This window comes from Misgurnus anguillicaudatus, chromosome 22 (assembly GCF_027580225.2).
Source record: "Misgurnus anguillicaudatus chromosome 22, ASM2758022v2, whole genome shotgun sequence".
NCBI classification, from domain to species: Eukaryota; Metazoa; Chordata; class Actinopteri; order Cypriniformes; family Cobitidae; genus Misgurnus; species Misgurnus anguillicaudatus.
The window spans coordinates 49,042,815-49,061,798 of record NC_073358.2 but is presented as its reverse complement, the minus strand read 5'-3'; the positions used below and the strand labels follow the sequence as shown (position 1 = coordinate 49,061,798).

At 37.1% G+C, this 18,984-nt stretch overlaps 1 protein-coding gene across 3 annotated transcripts in view; it reads right to left on the bottom strand.

Moving 5' to 3' along the window:
• Positions 1-201: 201 nt before the first annotated feature.
• The window catches only part of gak (cyclin G associated kinase), a 55,614-nt gene continuing 36,831 nt past the window's right edge, over positions 202-18,984 (bottom strand). Inside the window, exons 16-28 of one of the 3 annotated variants that reach the window (XM_055198391.2) lie at positions 18,122-18,316; positions 17,884-18,001; positions 17,702-17,781; positions 17,050-17,243; positions 15,504-15,668; positions 14,034-14,471; positions 10,413-10,550; positions 8,113-8,253; positions 7,687-7,773; positions 7,346-7,606; positions 7,024-7,172; positions 6,628-6,804; positions 202-2,017 (exon numbers count right to left, since the gene is read on the bottom strand). In XM_055198391.2, coding sequence (XP_055054366.2) covers positions 1,916-2,017; positions 6,628-6,804; positions 7,024-7,172; positions 7,346-7,606; positions 7,687-7,773; positions 8,113-8,253; positions 10,413-10,550; positions 14,034-14,471; positions 15,504-15,668; positions 17,050-17,243; positions 17,702-17,781; positions 17,884-18,001; positions 18,122-18,316 — 2,245 coding nt within the window. In that variant the 3' untranslated portion in view covers positions 202-1,915. The remainder of the gene's footprint in view (positions 2,018-6,627; positions 6,805-7,023; positions 7,173-7,345; positions 7,607-7,686; positions 7,774-8,112; positions 8,254-10,412; positions 10,551-14,033; positions 14,472-15,503; positions 15,669-17,049; positions 17,244-17,701; positions 17,782-17,883; positions 18,002-18,121; positions 18,317-18,984) is intronic. The other 2 variants (XM_055198392.2, XM_055198393.2) reach the window with 2 other exon arrangements.

The window sequence follows — 18,984 nt, the reverse complement described above, 5'->3', positions numbered from 1 at the left end:
TATATTTCTGGATAGAGAAATTTGTTTCTTTGCCGTATGGGATTTTATGTAATTGATAACAGTGTGTTTTTATCTGTAATGGTCATTTTTACAATTATTTATCCTAAAGTATAAAGTAATAGTGTATTTCCCAAGTGGCTCAAACACAAAGCATTTGTTTATGCACATTATTATCAGCTTCTAAATGACAGAGAGCCTAAACCCAAACAATAATTATGGTTTATTGGTCAAAATCTGACAAAAATATCTAAGACTGTTGTTATGATTTTGTTGGGAGAAAGCTGGTGAGGAACATCATATTGAGCGAGCAAAAGAAAAGTAATTTTTTTCCAAATAAAGAGGAAGATTCGGTATCTCTACCAAAATCTGACAGCATGACTTCCTCACATTTACAGAAGTTATATATTCACATAATACAGAAATCAATATTTAAGTCATTGATGTTTTTGTAAACGTAATCAATTCTTTTAAAACACATCTACCTCTCTGCCCTGCCTGCAAACAATTTGTTTTGCGCTACATGATGGGTGAGACTCAGGACCCAATAATACAGTTTAAAGTTTTGGTTTTGTCCAGCAGACTTCAAGCCAAACTCCATCATCTCATTACTGTACGCATCCGGTACAGAAATACAGCAGTTTACAGACAGAGCAGGCTTGTTACTGAACCTCAAATCAGCATTTCATCTCAGTCGTTGATGTTTCATAACCAAAAATATTGGTATAGGCAGCTACTGTAAAAAACCTAACTCACCCCTCATACCTTCCCTAATAAGTTGTATCTGATCTTGAAATGCATTCATTTGAATTTGGCCTGAAGTGATGATGCAAAGCTGCTAGTGTCATAATTCTGAGATTACAGAAACATCAAATAAAACTTGTGTAGGATTGGATAATAGTTGTAGGAAATGAAATAACAAATCATACATTCCACACTGCCAGGCAGCAATAATCTTTTAAAGCACATTCGTATTAGTAAATGCTTTGGAATGATTTTAGTTTGCAAAATGCAAATTGTATACATTAAACCTCTTAATCCTTTATAAATCTGCCTTTGAATTAGTCACCATGTAGGTACAGTTTACACCTGTCGAAATAATAAATAAAGACATTTCTGATTGGTCCTTGAGATAAAAACAAAAAAGACGCAAAGCTTACAGACACGTTATGAATTTCCTATCCACTGAAAATCATCTTTGGACTGTTGAAAATGAGCCCTGAAGCCACCAACACACAAACGCACCTCACGATGAGATGTTTGGTGAGAAATAACACTTGTGATCAGTGAGAAACGTGCTGAGACAAAGTCATGAAAATACAGAAACTTCATATCCTGGAGTGCCAAAGTCGCTTGAACACTGTGTCCACCCTTAAACACACACACACACACACACGCACACACTCGCATCCTCTCTCTCACACACACACACACACACAGAGCTAAGTGAATATTTACATCAATTATAGCCGACAAACCACACGGATTCAAAATATGTGGAAAAAAGTGATGCACAGCATGACATAAAATCAATCTTTGACCAACAACCATCTACTTTCGAACTCTTTAGAAGTGCACAGACTGTAGTCTCGAATGTGCGTGTGTAGTTTTATATCTATAAATGCCACAGATGATAGCACGATCCCCTTTTAAATGAAGAGAATCCAACGCTACAGGTTTCAGTTCTCGTCATCGTGTAACAGTTTGTGTCGAGATTATATCCGTCCATTCCACAAACAGAGGTCTGTTCTCTTCCCTCCATTATTTCAAGGATCTCTCTTATTCGTAGCCACGTGTTTGCGGTCAGTGGCAGTGTATCTGGGTGTATGGAGAGACAAAGAGAGAGAGAGAGAAGGAGCCGTGCCTCAGCCTGCCTGTAGGGGGCACACTGCTTCTGACAGACCCTCACTGAGCATGCTCAGAAAAGCGCTTTGGATCCTTGGTTCTCGAACTCTGACCAGGCATCGCTGAGCTCCATAAAGATCATTTTAGCGTAGTGCTCGTACGGCTGACCTGTAGCCTAGAAGAGATGAGAAAATTATTTTTACAGTGTTTGGGATCAATGTGCATAGACCTTTATGAATATATGAGGTACCAGAAACAAGCAGTTTTCATAAAGACTGTAAACTCTTTCACTGCGATTGACAAGTTATGGCGTCAATTAAGAAAAAACATTTGCATAAAAAAAACGTGTTCAAGATGAGTTTTTAATGGTAATCTGTAATACTGCAATTATCCACTAAATGGGGCTCTTACCCAATTTATAAAAAAAACTAAAGCAAAAAATGATTTATTATTTTTACACTCCGTGTATGTTTTAATAATCGTTCTGAATCTGATCTCTAATAAAATTCCTTCACAAAAATGCAATTATTTCAGCTTTTTTCAAAAAAGAAAAATACCCATATTTAAGAGTTTATAAACAGAGAAAAAATATAAAGATAGGATGAAAGTTTTTTTTCCATTTTGTTAATTGTTTGAAAGCAGAGGGTCTGTTCTTTCATTTGATATATTTTTATGTTTATATATTTTTAGAAGAAAATTTTCCTTTAAGGTATTTTGTGAAACTTCTGTGAAAATCACAAAAAAAGCTGGCGGGCCACTTTAAAAAAAGAAAGGCTGGCTTGGAATGTGTTAAATAATTATCATCAAATTAATGAGGATAATCCAATAAAATGCTTTATGGCCAAATATAACATTACATTATTTAGCTATCCATTCATCCATCATGGACCACAAAACCAGTCATTTTATTTTTCAATTGAGATTTATACATGATAGCTGAATTAAGAAGCTTTCCATTAATGTACGGTTGATACGACTATTTGAAAATCTGGAATTTGAGGGTGCAAAAAAATTGAGAATATCGCCTTTAACTCATTCCCCGCCAGCCATTTTTTTAAAAGTTGCCCGCCAGCATTTTTTTTTGTGATTTTCACAAAAGTTTCACAAAATGCCTTCCAGGAAAAGTTTCTTCTAAAAATATAAAAACATACAAATATGTCAAATGAAAGAACAGATCCTTTACTTTCAGACAAACAAACAAAACGGGAAAGAACATTTCATCCTATCTTTATTTTTTCTCTGCCTCTAAACTTTTAAATATGGGTATTTTTTTTTTTCTTAGCAAAAAGCTGACATAATTGCATTTTTGTGAAGGAATTTTGTTAGAGATCAGATTCAGAATGATTATCAAAACATACACAGAGTTTAACATTAGTAAATAACGTTTTGGCTTCAGTTTTTCATAAATTGGGTAATCTGGTGGATAATCGTGATATTGCATATTAACATAAAAATTCATCTGGAACATGTTTTATCTTAATTGACGAGATAACTCGTTAATGACGGGGAAAGAGTTAAAGTTGTCCAATTGAAGTCCTCAGCAACACTAATGATAAATACATTTTTAAAATATTTATGTTAGGAAATATGCAAAATATATTCATGGAACATGATCTTTACTAAAAGGTGCAGTGTGTAATTTTTAGCGGCATCTAGTGGTGATGTTGTGAATTGCAACCAACATTTCAGTTTACTGCTCACTAGGGATGGGCATTCGATTAAGTTTTCTTTGTCGATCGTCGGGAGAATTAACGATCGACTATCGATTAATCATTAATATTTTTATAATAAAATTTGTTATTTAACTTTTATACATAAAAAAAATGCAATGAATACAAATATACAGCTTGTTTTTCCTCGATGAGACCTTTATTACAAGATCAACTTGTGGCAGACAGTTAAACTATGTTTCAAACATATATGTGCGTGCATGTGACGTGCTCTAAAGCAGCGGAACCTGCAGCTGCGAGCCAGCGTTCTTAAACAGAGACCTCATTAGTTCCAAAATAAATAAAAAACAGATTCATGTTTAACATTAAATTAAACAAACAAAAAAACATAATACTTAGATCTGAAAGGTTTTGTCAAAATGTAACTCAAAATTATTCAAGCCAGAAGAAAGTGCAAGATATTAGCCTTCCTAACATTAGGCTATAACAAATTAGGCTACTTAAAGCCTCATGTAAAATAACTAACTTTAGTAACTCGCATAAAACTTCTGCACAAGTCTACTGTTTTTTTTTTTTTTTGAGAAATAAAAGCATGTTTTGGGGTCAGACGCGACCGCAACCCACGGTGACCGTCAGTCCAGCCGCCGCCGAAAGCAGCCGCTCCGAGGAGACTGACCGGGATGCACAGGTACCTCAGCGCTAACTTGGCTTATTCCGCATACAGAGTATGTGTGAAACAGTGTGCGTTTTGTGAGCCCCATTCACCATAGTTTAATTATACTAACATAGTCTTTTAGTTTTTATTTGATGTAAAACAACAGTAGACACAAATTAACTATGGTCTCCAACTCCACAATATACCATAACCATGGTATTTTTAGTAAAATTGCGGAAAAACAAATCGTTTTTAATCTGCAAAAAAAAAACATTTTCACAATAATAAAATCATGGCTAATTTTCCTAAGGTAGTAATTACAACATGATATATGTTTGAAAGACGGAGATGCGCACCTGTCAATCTATTACATAACAGAGCGAGGCCAGAGACAAACGTGCTCCTAAACGGGAGTAATATGGAATAATGTGTGCATCTTTGAATAACTGTAAGTATACATTTCTTTTAAATATATTTTTGTCATATAAAGTTTTGAGACATGGCCTAATAATGCTTTTTTCACTTTTATTGCTCATTTTTTCGCACTTATTGTGCGGGTAACAGCGTTTTTCACGCATTTACCTCAGAGATTATTTTAGCAATATTGCTTTTTTCCCGGTAATAATAATACAATTTAAATTTCAATCCTGTTTCATTGTCTGTTTATTCATTTCATTATGCTGTTATGTTAATGTGAGGATATTTGCCATATGAGACGTGCCGTTATATGAATACTTTCGTATAATATTCAAATATATGCGGAATAATGTGTGCATCTTTGAATAACTGTAGGAATAGCCTACAGTTGCTTATTTTTGTCATAAAGTTTTGAGAAATAATAATATTGTGAGGATTTATTTCCATATGAGACGCTTTTTGTCGTTGAATACTCTCGTTTATTATTTGGAAATAATAAAACATAGTAGGAAATATATAATGTGGAAGGGTAGACTTGCAAAGTTACTCTGCTTATTTTTATTTATGATATATGTGGAGATAAATAAAGCATTGCAAAACTGCTGATTTGATCCATTCAGATCCTGACCACCAGGCTAGAGATTTTAAACATCCTTAATCCACACTTACTAGTCTGTCAAATAATATCTAAAATATATTGTTTTGTGGAAAAAAAATGATGCTTTGTTCTATTGTTTATGCGGAAAAGTGTTCACAGAAAGTGTCAATCACATGAACGTTTTATAAGCAGAATGCGGTCAGCAGCGCACTGCAACGGGTGCTTGACGGATTCGCCGCACACATACGCAAACGGAGTATTTGTGAAACAGGAGTTAGATAAAAAAATGCATTTGATTATTTGATAACAAATTAACGTCATCGACGAAATTCTTAACAATTAATTATCGATCGTCGATTAATTATGCCCATCCCTACTGCTCACCCCTCGCTTTTGAAACACATAGAGAAGCTACGGTAGCCGTCACCAGACAAACATGTCATCGTCGGAGACAACTTAGTAAACAAAGTTTGTCCGTTAAATGCTTCTGTAGAAACATGGTGGCACAAAATGGCGACTTCCATGTAAGGGGACCCTCTGTGTATGTAGATAAAAACGTCTCATTCTAAGGTAATAAACACATAACGGTTCATTATGAAAGGTCTTTATGCACCCCTGATAATATAGTTTTGTATATTATTTTGTATTTCTGTGAAGAGATCCTTCTAAAAATTACACACTGCACCTTTAATATCCTAATGATTTTTGGCATTTTGGGAATTTTGACATGTTGATGACATTTTAGGATTTTTCTCATTTTAATGGACCCCAACACGTAACAGATCCAATGCAGTCCAAACGTGCATTTTCAAAGGACTCCAAACGATCCCAAATGAGGAATAAGGGCCTCTGCATTCGTCATTCGTGACCTCTTGACGTGATGGCGTATTACGTGAGGTCGCGCTGGCATGTCACATGACCGGAGATAGACGAGAAATTGTGGTTTAAAAGTGCATATTTTTCTTTTTCTTGTCAAAAATGACAATCGTTTCGCTAGATAAGACCCTTATGCCTCGTTTAGGATTGTTTAGAGTCCTTTGAAACTGCAATTTTAAACTGCATTAAAACTGTTACGTGTTGGGGTCCATTAAAGTCAATTAAAATGAGAAAAATCCTGGAATGTTTTACTCAAAAAAAAAAAACATAATTTCTTCTCGACTGAACAAAGAAAGATATCAATATTTTGGATGACACGGTGGTGAGTAAATTATCTGGATTTTTTTTTTTTTAAGAAAATGGACTAATCCTTTAACAACGATAATTTTGCACCATATATTGTATTATTGGCTATTGTTGGCTATTGCAACAAATATACCCGTGTGACTTATAACTGGTTTTGTGGTCCAGGGTCACATACATTTTTTTAAATAGCACCAAATCCTTCAATTTATGACAGATCGGTAGATGCTATATATAAAGCATTTTTGTGGTGTATTATAATATACCTTGTCTGGGTGCACAACAAGCACCGCTTTCCTGTAGACCCTCTTCACCTGGTCAGGTGTGACCAGATCAGCCATGTTTACAGGTCTCCATCGGGTTTCTCCCTCCCATAAGACCGTGTGCAGCGTGGAGAGCAACGCTCGGATGTTTCGCTCCTTTCCTTCAATCCATTCTATGATCTAATATATAAAAAAATACAATTGTCATAAAGATCATAAGCACATTCCCTAATGCACTTAAGACCACCATTTTCAATTTAATCGTCTCCAATAGAGTTGAAATATTTTTCTGAATACCACGAATGCAATGTTACTAAAATTCTTCAGATGTCCAGAGAAACATTTTCGGCCAATCAGAGAAGAGCAAAACTGTCCCGTGCAGGACTCTGTCTGCTATACCTGAAGTTTGAGAGGGTCCATGTCTCTAGACAGCTCTTGTTTTCTCATCTCAGCGATGGTCCTGGGACCCTTTCTATCAGTTTTATAGTTAAAACCCTGTGTGGACAGAAGATCCCCAAAGTCATCCTCTTTCACTTTAGGCTTTGGACCTAAAGGAGACAAAAAACACATGAGGTTTAAGTGCACGTATGTCATTCATGTCTGTCATTTGTTTTGTATCCAATTCTAATCATACAAATAAAAACTGGACTTTACTTTGTTGAGCTTTTTTTATTACTGTTTGTTACAAAGACTTCTTTAAAAGAACGTTGGAAAGCCTTACCATAGCCCAGCCCCCTGATTCCCCTTTCCTCTCGTCCACCAATCACACTGAAAGTGGGGTTGTAGTTGGGTTTAGCTGGTTGGCTGGCAGGTTTGGAGGGTTGGGTTTTAGGTTTGTGAGCCGAGTTCAGAGGCATCCATGGTTTAGCGGGACCGGAGGAAGGCCGAGAGGTCTGCTGCCACTGTTGATTTGCGTTCTTAGGGACATCAGCAGATGGCGCCGTTTTAAAACCCGAGCCAGCGAATCCAGCACTGGATGAGCCTAAACAGAAACAAGCTTGTTAGTTGACAGTGAAGATGAGTTGGGAAAGTTTACACAAATGTACACGGTTAACTTCTCACCAGGCAGTGTTGAACCCAGGTTGGCAAGGTCTGCGAACGGGTCGAAGCTTTGAGATTTGGCCTTGGAGAACGAAGAGACTCCTGAGGCTAAACAAACAATATGAGTTACTGTAGACACATACATGACAGGATGCTCAGTATTGACACTTAAAACGGTTATGGGTTTAATCCCAGAGAAAGCACAAACAAACTAAGATGTACTGCTAGTCGCTTTTTGATAAAAAAATATGATTAGATCGGAAACTTTGAAAAGGTGATTTGTTAGTGATTGACTTGATGTATGACAGTAATGGCCGAGATAAATGTACACTGTACACAAGTTTTGGTAAGAAAGACTTGATTGATTGATTGATTGATTGATTGATTCATTTATTTGATTTTAGACTGATTGAAGATCTGTGATTGGTTGATTGATTGATTAATTACCACTCATGGCAGGTTTGCTGGCAGTATTGGTCATGTTAGTGGATGTGCTGGTTCCTCCTGTGCTCCAGTTATCCCATCCACCCAACAGATCAGGCTGACTCGCCGATGATGTCATCTTAGGGGTCTCTCCAGCTAACTTATCTATTAAAGTTTAATCAATCAAATATTTTTAAATGATCAGCAACTCAATCAACAATGAAACTTTGATTTGTGAATCGTCACTGGTCTCACGATTCGGTAGTATGTCAACGATTTGATTCACTCCGACTCTCCCCGTGTGTCTCAATTCGTTCCCTAGCTCCCGAGGTCGTGAATCAGTATATCGTGTACACAGGTTCGGGCACTGGTAAGGAACCTAGCTCACTTCACATTGGGACGAAGTTCACTTATTTTTCTGTCACGGCTGCTTAAGCGCGTTGTAATCACTCACAGCTGTTACTCATCAACAACCGGCAAAATCTTTCTGACTTAATTTTAAAAACAGTTCATTGTGAAAAATGCTGTCATTATTCTCTTACATATCTGTGCATAAAATTGGAGGCATATAATTACATTTTAAATGTAATAAATATATTTACAATTTTAAATAAATATTATTCTTTTAAATATTGAGTAGATTGTGGTCCCTTACTGTGTAGCAATGTGTGTTTATATTTACAACTAAAACAAACGTTTGTCTTTATAAAAGTTCTGTAACATTTCATAAAGTTTATTGAGTTGGTTCACGTGATGTTCGGTTGGCGAGCTTCAGAAAAGATCACGTGATTTCCGGTTAGGGAACATAGGGATCATCGATGCTCACTGGTTTTTGCGTTGCATTGTGGGAATTTTTAGGGAACGAACGTTCCCGTGCACTGAACGGATTTTGCGATTGAGACAGCCCTTAAAATGGCCGACTCCCTGATCAGTGCCCTGACTACTGAACAAGGGAGCTGATTGAGACACACGGTCCCTCACACTTTTACTGTTGCATTTAAACTTTGATTTATTAATAAGAAGCGTTTCGTGTTAAGATGCAACAATGTGACATCTTTAATGTGTCGATTAAGCGCTTTACATCCTAAAGAACTTCGGTCCCACTTCAAACATTGAGAGAGAAATACAGGGTTCCCACACCTTAGTTAACTTCAAATTCAAGGAGCTTTCAAGGACTTTCCAGGTCCAATACCCTCAAATTAAAGGACTAAATTTGGGGACACATTTCGAGTGAGAGCAAGATTACATCGTGTTACCTTTTAAGATACATTGTTACAGTTCCCTTTCGAGGGAACTCGCGCTGCGTCACTGCGGTGACACTTTGGGAACGCCTCCAGGGGTAAGTGCGTGTGAATGTGTATATCAAATTCAACCAACGGTGAGGCTTAACGACAAAGACGGGATGCAGGAAGTATATCGCTATCTGAAATATTGCAAAAGGCGGCATTACAAGGATGCAGGAAGGGAGACGCAGCGTCTCGTTCACTTCTCAGGGAACAACAGTTACATACGTAACCTGAGACGTTTTCATTTGTCAAACACAACTATGCAAAAAAACATTTTGGTATGAATCAACATTCGCATACAGTAGATATAAGCATTTAAAGCGAACAGTTTATCATGTGTGCTTAAAACTCTAGAATTTTAATGATATTATCCTACACTACACAGAGAATAATATTGTCTTTTTTCCCCCGAAAACTTATTGCATAAAATAGATTGAAGCACTTTCAATGACCTGTATGTATGCATGTTTATTTGCAAAAACTTCTCAGGGCCTTGAATTTTTCCCCCTAGATTCACAATCTTTCAAGGATTTCAAGGACCCATGGGAACCCTGGAAATAGGGCGTACGCACCAAAAACACATATCCAACAATTTGCACGAGTAGATTACATTCAAAATAAATGCTAAGACGTGAATAGACGCTATTTCGTGCGGGACTATGCGAATGACGCAAACTGGGCAGCACGTTTGCCGTAAAAGCGTGTGCTATTCGCCTCAAATGCGTCTTGGCGCAAGTTGAAAATATTCAATTCAAGCAAAAAATTAGCATGACACAAAGTTAAATCCCACAAATAATCTAGAGTGAGGAATGCGAGGCTTCGCATTTGGTGTGTACGCAGCACAAGAGAGAGAGATGCTTGCAAAAGATGAGCGAGAGAGAGAGAAAGGTGTGCGCGAGCACTGCATTTTAAATGATTGATTATTTGTTTCAATTTATTATGAATCAATGCAGTAATCATTCATATTATCATGATGATGCATCGTAACAACAATTATATTTAACAGCCCTACTGTCCTGATCTGTAAAAAACACTCACTGAGGTTGAAGAGGCTGGAGTTGGATCCAGGAGGTGGAGCTTTGAATCCACTGCTGCCACCGTCTGAACCCAAAAGATCACCAAACAGATCCGATTCTGAAGATCCTGACGCTACGCCGAAAGGGTCGAAGAAGTCTGCTGTGATGAAGTGATTGTAATACAAGAAAACAATCCTTTAGAGTGGACACAAAAACCTCATCATGAAATAAAAATCTGAAATTCCATTCATTAAAGTATAGGGGTGCACGGGGTTAGTTGTAACACGAACCATTTACATTGTTGCACAGGGCCGGGCGGTGTGTTTTTTTCGGTATTTTTTCACATTTTTTCACCAAAAGACGGTCTCCCCCAAATTTTTTGGAAAGGTATAATGTTTTTCCATAGAGTGTTTTGGTGGCATGCAAGTAAATTTTTTGCATCATATGTTTTTTTTCTAAAACCAATGTTATGTCATCTTAAAGGACATGTTCTGTATTTTACACTTAAAGCCCTGTATTCAGATTTGGACATATGGTGCAGGCCCAAGAATTTTCGGGTGTTTCTTGTATCACCTCCCACCTCTATAATGGCTATATAGGTGCACAGGAACAATCCTTCCTAAATTGCATTAAACTTTCATTTACAAAGACGTGATACTCATCGAGTGGTCAGGGGTGTTCACTGATATGCTCACACAAAAATCGCTGCAAAAGACGCTTTCCAACAAGTTTTATCGTAGTTTTGTCCAACTCCATTGACTTGTATTAGATGTGCTGTGAGGTTCGGTATTACTCCGCGCCGGGAACTTTCTTTGTATTCCTGCAATTGGCAAAGGCGGAGTATCGCCACAAACTGGGATGGAGTGTTTATTATTCAAGTTCTCAACGCAAGAATGTACAGGTGTGAGGCATTTGGAAAAATAGGTCCACACGTTTACAACGAATGCTAAAACACCTGTTGGAAAGCATCTTTTGCAGCGATTTTTGTGTGAGCATATCAGTGAACACCCCTGACCACTCGCTGAGTTTCGTGTCCTTGTAAACGAAAGTTTAATGCATTTTAGGAAGGATTGTTCCTGTGCACCTATACACCCATTATAGAGGTGGGAGGTGAAACAACAAACACCCAAAAATTCTCGGGGCAGCCGCACATCTCAGAATTTAATTTCGAGACTTTAGTATGGTTTTTACAGACTGGGTCACATAAAATGTTTTTATTTTGTCATAATTGTGCTGCTTTTTCTAACATATTTAGACATTTGTATTAGGGATGCACCGAAATGAAAATTCTTGGCCGAAACCGAAAACAGGAAACCAAGGCCGAAAAACCGAAACCGAAACACCGAAATAAATTATTATGCCAATTATTAGTACAATTGCATTTATGGCTATCACTGTGTACTAACTTTACTAGGGGTGTGTGACGAATAAAAAAAAAACTCGCAGTTCGGATCACATTACAGTTTTTGAGGCACAGATCAGATTATTTTTCGGATCAGCAAAAAGGTGGGAAAAATCTAATAAACAATAAAGAAATTGCAAACATTTATAAAAGAGAACAAAGTTGTACATTAATAAGGTCTGAAATTAGCATTTTAACACAAATGCTATTTTCACATATTATCTGTTCTGTTGTCAGACATATAGTGGCGTTTTCCCAGACAGGGATTAGACTAGTCCTAGACGAAAATAAATATAAGAGCTGTCCAAACTGAAAACATCTTGCACTGACATATCTTTAAATACATCAGTGCCTTTAGTTTGTCCTCAAAATGCACACAAGTAATGTTTTTAGTAAGGCATGTTTGTTTAAACTAATTATATTTCCTAATTAAACTAAGGTCTAGTTCTGGCTTAAGCTAATATCTGTCCAGGAAACCACCCCAAAGACCATTAAAATAGTGACTAAACATGACCCAATAACCTTGTGTTTAATCCAACCAGCTGTTACTTTAACTACTAAGTTACTAAATTCTTGATTTATAAACGAGACATCGCAGACAATTCGGCGCAAATTACAAAATTGGCATTACACAGAGTTACTACAGAAGGCATGCGCGGGCATAGGAGAGAGAGAGCTCGCGCACAAGCACACAGAGAACCAGTGTGTGTGGGAAAACACTGCTAACCTTCCATGATAAACTCGAATCAGTCGTCTTCTCTGTCAGTAACATCTGACGTTTACATGAAAATGCAAGTACACAGAGGAATCCGCATGGAAAACACATCCAACTTTTAATTCTTTCACTCAGTGTCATGTATGAGAGGCGCTGTCTAGGGGCTTCACGCAGAGAAAGAGAGAGAGCGCGCGTGCACAAGAGAGGCACCACCGAGCGCTCACAACAATAAATGAAGCTGTTTTAAATGAAAATAAAAATGTAAATGTTGCGACCATTGTTGATTTTGTGGCGCACACAAACAAATAAATGTATGGATAACACTGCCAGGAGCAGAAGCCGCCATTACGCGAGATTAATGTAAACAGCGTGACGCGTCGCGTAGTCGACGTAATCGATGACGTCGACGCGTCGTTGCAGCACTATTGAGCACGAAGGGATGGGTGGGAGACGACTGATCACCGTGAGTGAAACCCAAGTGCTAGCGCACAGATGGGAGGGGCGCGGTTGACATTCATTTTCGGTTTACATTTTCGGCTGGATTTTTTATTTCGGCCCGAAACCGATAATGCCATTTTCGGCCGAAATTTTCGGCGACCGAAATTTCGGTGCATCCCTAATTTGTATCCATTTATTATTGAACTACGGTTAGGTGAGGAATGAATAGTGTATACATGTCTATTATAGACAGATATATTTGCCTGCAAACTTAATTTTTAACAAGTGTTACAACTAACCCTCTGCCTGTTACAATGAACCCCACCTATGGGGTAAGTTGTAACGTTTGCACTTTTGTCACGTTTGGTGTAATTGTCCAAGAATGCTAAGTACTAGAAACAAAATGTTCATTTGTAGCAGAGATGTGTGTGTTGCTTGTGTAAAAATATAATGAATCAAACTCAAATATTTATTTAATGATTGAGCCAAAACCAAAAAGCGTTGTGCCCCGCTCTCCCCTATTATGTAACTTTCAATATTTCAATGTCATCAACTTTAATATAATAATAAATAATAATAATAATTGCCATTATCTTTCCTGATTTACATTTAAAGGTCCAGTGTGTAGATTTGTAACAGCATCTAGTGGTGAGACTGTGAATTGCAACCAACGGCTCAGTCCACAGCTTACCCCTCCCTTACAAAACGCACGAGAAGCTATGGTAGCCACCACAGGACAAACACTTCATCGTCTGAGACAATATAGTGACTACGCGAGTAGACTGCGTAGAAACATGGCGGTGCGAAATTGCAACTTCCATGTAAGTAACCCGCAGTGTATGTAGATAAAAACGGCTCATTTTAAGGTATAAAAAACACATTTATACACCACTGATAATATGGTTATGTATATTATATTGCATTTCTGTCAAGAGATCCTCTTAAAAGTTATACAATGCACCTTTGAAATGTTTAACAGATGCTTTATTCCAAAGTGATCAACAATTGAGAACTGGGGTTCGAACCTGCATCCTTTTTACATTATGTATGTGTAAACACAATTTTTCAACACAAACACTCGTTCTTACCTTTAGTGGCCGTCGGTGCTGCTTGACTCTGTGTTGACTGTGTGTTGGTGAAGAAGAAATCTTCTCCGGTACCTTCACCTATCAGGTCTTCTGTGTCTACTGCAGGCATAGTGTTGGGTGGTGGAGCGAACAGGTCGTTCAGAAGATCGCTGTTACTGGCAGAACTCTTCAAGCCCGGCTCAGCAGCGATGCCTGGTTGAGGGATCCCGGCCGGAGGGCAAGGGTCAGAGTTCAGGCCGAGCAGATCCTCTGTGTCGGGCTGGGGATCAGGTGGTGTGGTTGTAAAATCTGCCTCAAATAGAGGTTCGCTAGTGTCTCGTGATAGAGTCCCATCAGCAGGGGCGGAGTAAGACACTGACTCCTCCTCTGACCCACCAGCGCTTAAATCATCCTGCTCATCTAACTGGCTGTCAGGGTGATCGTATTGCCTACCGCCATCTAAACAAAATACAGAACAAAACCAGAACTAAGTATTATGCCCGTTAACCAGTAAGTCAGTGGCCGTGGGAGGGGCTTTATCAGTGTGCCATGACATTAACAAGAGAATCAAAACAGTATGACTAATGGGACTGCTTTGGTTTAATGGGGATTAAAAAAGGAGAGGTTACATTTTTTCATAGTAAGGTTGTTGTGTTCACACACTGCCAACACACATTTGGGTGATTTCCGCGAATTTAGACTTATGAGGTGTCATGAAACATTGATAAAAAAGGAAATGCTATCAAAATAAGATGCATACAGTTACGAACATCTCTTCATGTACTATTTTGCACATGATTTCAAATGGCATCATACAAACTAATTTTGTTGTCTTTTCCAAATTTAAGGGGAACATTTTCATTACCGCAACGTGTCCATGACTTCAGTGCATTTTATACTATAAACATTTACAGTAAAGAAACGTAGTAAACATTGGTAAATGTAGAGACAATAATAAGGAATATAAATGTGTCCAAAACCAATTTTCTCATCCTCCGCAACAATTTTTTAATCATTGTTTAAGCCCTCAATAAACTAACATTTAATTTTTTTTTTTGGAAATGACATAATTGACTGTGACACTCAAGATGGCTACCAGGTAAGCAGATCTTATTTTTTCTCTCCAGATAATTTTTTTTTTTTAAATTGTCACAGTACCTAGACAACTTTTTAGTTCATTACCGAAACATGAGTTTGTAAATTCATATGTTTAATGTCATATCATGTTGCAGTAATGATCATTTTTGATAATGATAATCTAAAAAATGTAAATAAATAAATATAATTTATAGAAAATATGTTTTAAATCCTCTAAAAATAATGGTTATAGTAAGTTCAGACCTTAATCTTATATGTGCAAAAAAATGGCTTCAAGGGCTTTTTATAAATTCTGATGCTGGACACCTTCTAAATCTGGATTTCGTGAGAATCACCCATTTAAGTCCAAACAATTTTGTATAATAAAACAACGGCTTCGGCCGTTTTGATTACCTTCCCAGTCCAGCGTTTGGAAGAAGTTGTTGGCGTTGGAGTCGGTGCTTTGAGGGGACGGTGAGTCCGATTCTGTGTGTGGATCCTCAGGTAAGGATTCGGGCATTGAGGGTTCAGAGGCATAACAGGCTGTAGAACCGGGCTGTCGTGGAAGCTCTGGTTTACCTAAGAAATGTAATTGACAATTAAAAATTTGAGCCTGCCAAAGCTAAAATAAAAATCACAGAATGAAATAAAGACACATTTCCTAAGTCACTGTCAACAAATAGTTTTTTAACATTTACATTTTTAATTTACGCATGTGATGGATGCGTCAATCCAAATTGACTTGTGAGTTTCCTGGTTATTAAACCCATGGCATTTATGCTGTGAGCACCTTGCTTTACCAATTGTAACCCTGTACCACAGAACCAGTCATAAGGGAAATTGAGATGTATACATCATCTGAAAGCTGAATAAATAAGCTTTTGATGTATGGTTTTTGTTAGGATGGGAGAATAATTGGCGGAGATACAACTATTTAAAAATCTGGTATCTGAGGATGCAAAAAAAATCTAAATATTTAGAAAATCACCTTTAAAGTTGTCCAAAAAAAAGTCCTTAGCAACTGCATCTACTCAGAAAAATAAAGTTTTAATATATGGGTCAGTGACAAAAAACAGAAATTCAAAAATCTTTCTAAAAAAAAAACTTTTTAAGTTTTAAAAGCATGCATCAGGTTTATTTCAATGCACATAGTGTATTTATGTTAATTTTATGCAATAAAAATTACATTTGCACCATTTTTATGAAAGTTAAGACTGAATGGACCTGAAAATGTCAAAATGGGGCCAAAAAATTATAAATATTATTTTTTATCCACCTTGATGGCATGTAAGCGGAATCATCAAAAAAAAAAAAAAAAAAAAATATTGTTTTAACATTTACCATTACATTTTTGTAATATTTATACTGACATATGCTGAAAACAGCTCTATTTTCTAAATAATCTTTGACAATGATGTAAAAATGTATGTAAAAAAATCATATTACACTAAACTCGATGATTATATTATTATATCTTATAATTTTTTTATGAATATATTTATATTTTCATTAAAAACTAGTTTCACCAATTGACAAAAACCGGTTACACCAACTTGACATTTTTGCAATTATGCCCCAAATATTCTGTCAAAATTAAATAAAACCAGAAATTTTAGACTTGGTCCTCAAAAAAAAGAACATATGCAAGTAATCTGCAAATTTATTTTAAATTTTAACCCTTTCACATTTAATTGAACCATACGGACACAAAATAATTAAGTCACGTCACTGACCCATATTTATACATTTACAAAATATCTTTATTAAACATGATCTTTCCTTAATATCCTAATTATTTACTTTATAAAAGAAAAGTTGATACCCCTAAATGTATTGTTTGCTATTGCTACAAATATACGCATGTGACTTACGACACAACAGAGCTACAGTAACCGTAAAGGGACTTGAGATTGAGAAATTATACACAAAAAATTATTAACTTTTTTTAATTTAAACTCACCAAACTTTGTGAGGATCTCCTGCTGTTCATCTCGACTAGAGAAAAGGATCTTGGGATTGAGTCCTTTGGTGGAAAAGCTTTCCCAGGGCGGGCTTTTGTTGCTAGGGCGATCCTGAGGCTCCACTTCCACATTTACATGCACTTGGAAGAGATCAGGATATTTCTCCTGGATGTCACACGCATCAAGATCATACCTGCAAACATGTATGCAAACACAATTTTAATGAAGATGCTCTGGATGAAGATCATTACATATAATCAGGGTGCGATTTGCTGGGGGGGATGCGTGGGTTTCCCCTTTTCTGGTCAATGTATCCCTGCCTCTGCTTAATTATTTTTATTTTTTTTAAATATTTTTTAAAAATAATAATAATATTATAATGGATTTTTGTTAGGTCAGACAATGATGACAAAATTACCCTCTCATATTGCTCCTCATAACCACTGAAAACAGTCAAAGAATCTAACCAAAAGTCAAATTATTATGATCGGAAGTTAAAAGTGGTGGGTACAAAATGACTCATGACGAAATATGGTGGGTACCCACCGTCACCGAAATCAACGCCTATGAAAACACCCCCCCCCCCTCAGTTTTTTTCACAAATCGCACCCTGCATATAGTATACAGTATTTATAGTCCGGTGATTCTTACTTTGCAAATTTGACAGTGGAGGCGTTTCTGGGCACGAAACCCGTATGGAACTGAATCTGAAACATCTTCATGGAGGCCATCTGCAAAAACCACAATACATGTTAACATTATGTATGAACACAGGCCTTAAAACACCATTTTACAATCAGGGTTTAAAATGCTGATCTACACACTGATCTTACTTTAGCCTGCAGACGTCCACCTAGCGTGGCACGGGCGTGATAGATCACAATTAGTACATCTCCCTGCACAGTGATGTTCAGAGGAATCTCAGCTCGAGCGTCCTCCATCCTAAAATCACTGCAAAAACAAAATAAAGCGGCAAAAAATACAAAATAAGACACAGACACGGGTAGCAGGCAGGCTCACTGATACCCTGATATCTAGCGTAACAAGACCTCCATGAGTTAAAGGACTAACCTCATCCGGTCATATTCCAGCGAGGTGGTGGCGACGCGTTCATCGCCAACATAGACCTCACAAAACGGCCGGCACCCATTACGCTGCTTATTAAAGAGTGGTACGGGCGTCATGGCGACGGAACGGATGGTGATTGGCTTGCTGTGGGGGATTATGGGCTCTTCTGCCATCATATCACACATGTATTCAATATACCTAGATGCCAAGACAAACAATCATCGATTAAAAAAATCGGTAAACACATTATTATAAAATATACATTATAAAACGTCTCGTTCTGATTGGTTGAAACGCGTTCTAAGCCGTGATAAAATACCCCGGTAACCCCACGGTTCAGATCGCATTACATAAGTATCTCTCTGTTGCAGCCACACTTGATTCTGAGGAACTACTTTGTTTGGCGGAGAAGTAGTATTTGTACTAATATAATTACAACTTATTTGTGTTTTATTTTATGAAATTCTGCTAACGTTATGCATATGCGTTTTATAAAAGCAATAAGCCCCGCAAAGCAGTGGGTTACAGTGTATTTTATAACAGCTGTTATAAAATGCACTGGTAACCCACTGCTTCTTGGGGCTTATTGCTTTATTCGACACACACACATACATACCCATATTTTGAACAAAACAATATATAAATGAATAATCTCCCCAAAAACCGAGTGGGTTAATACGCCTGATATTAACCTGTTAACATCAGCGCTAAAAAAATAAGTGCTACATAGCTCACATCTTTTTTCAGACAGACAAATCAATCAAGAGTTATATTAGGGTGTTTTCACATATAGTTCATTTTAAAAGAACCAAACCCAGTTCACTTAAAGTGAACCAAAAAAAGGAATTACTCAAATATGACCTCAG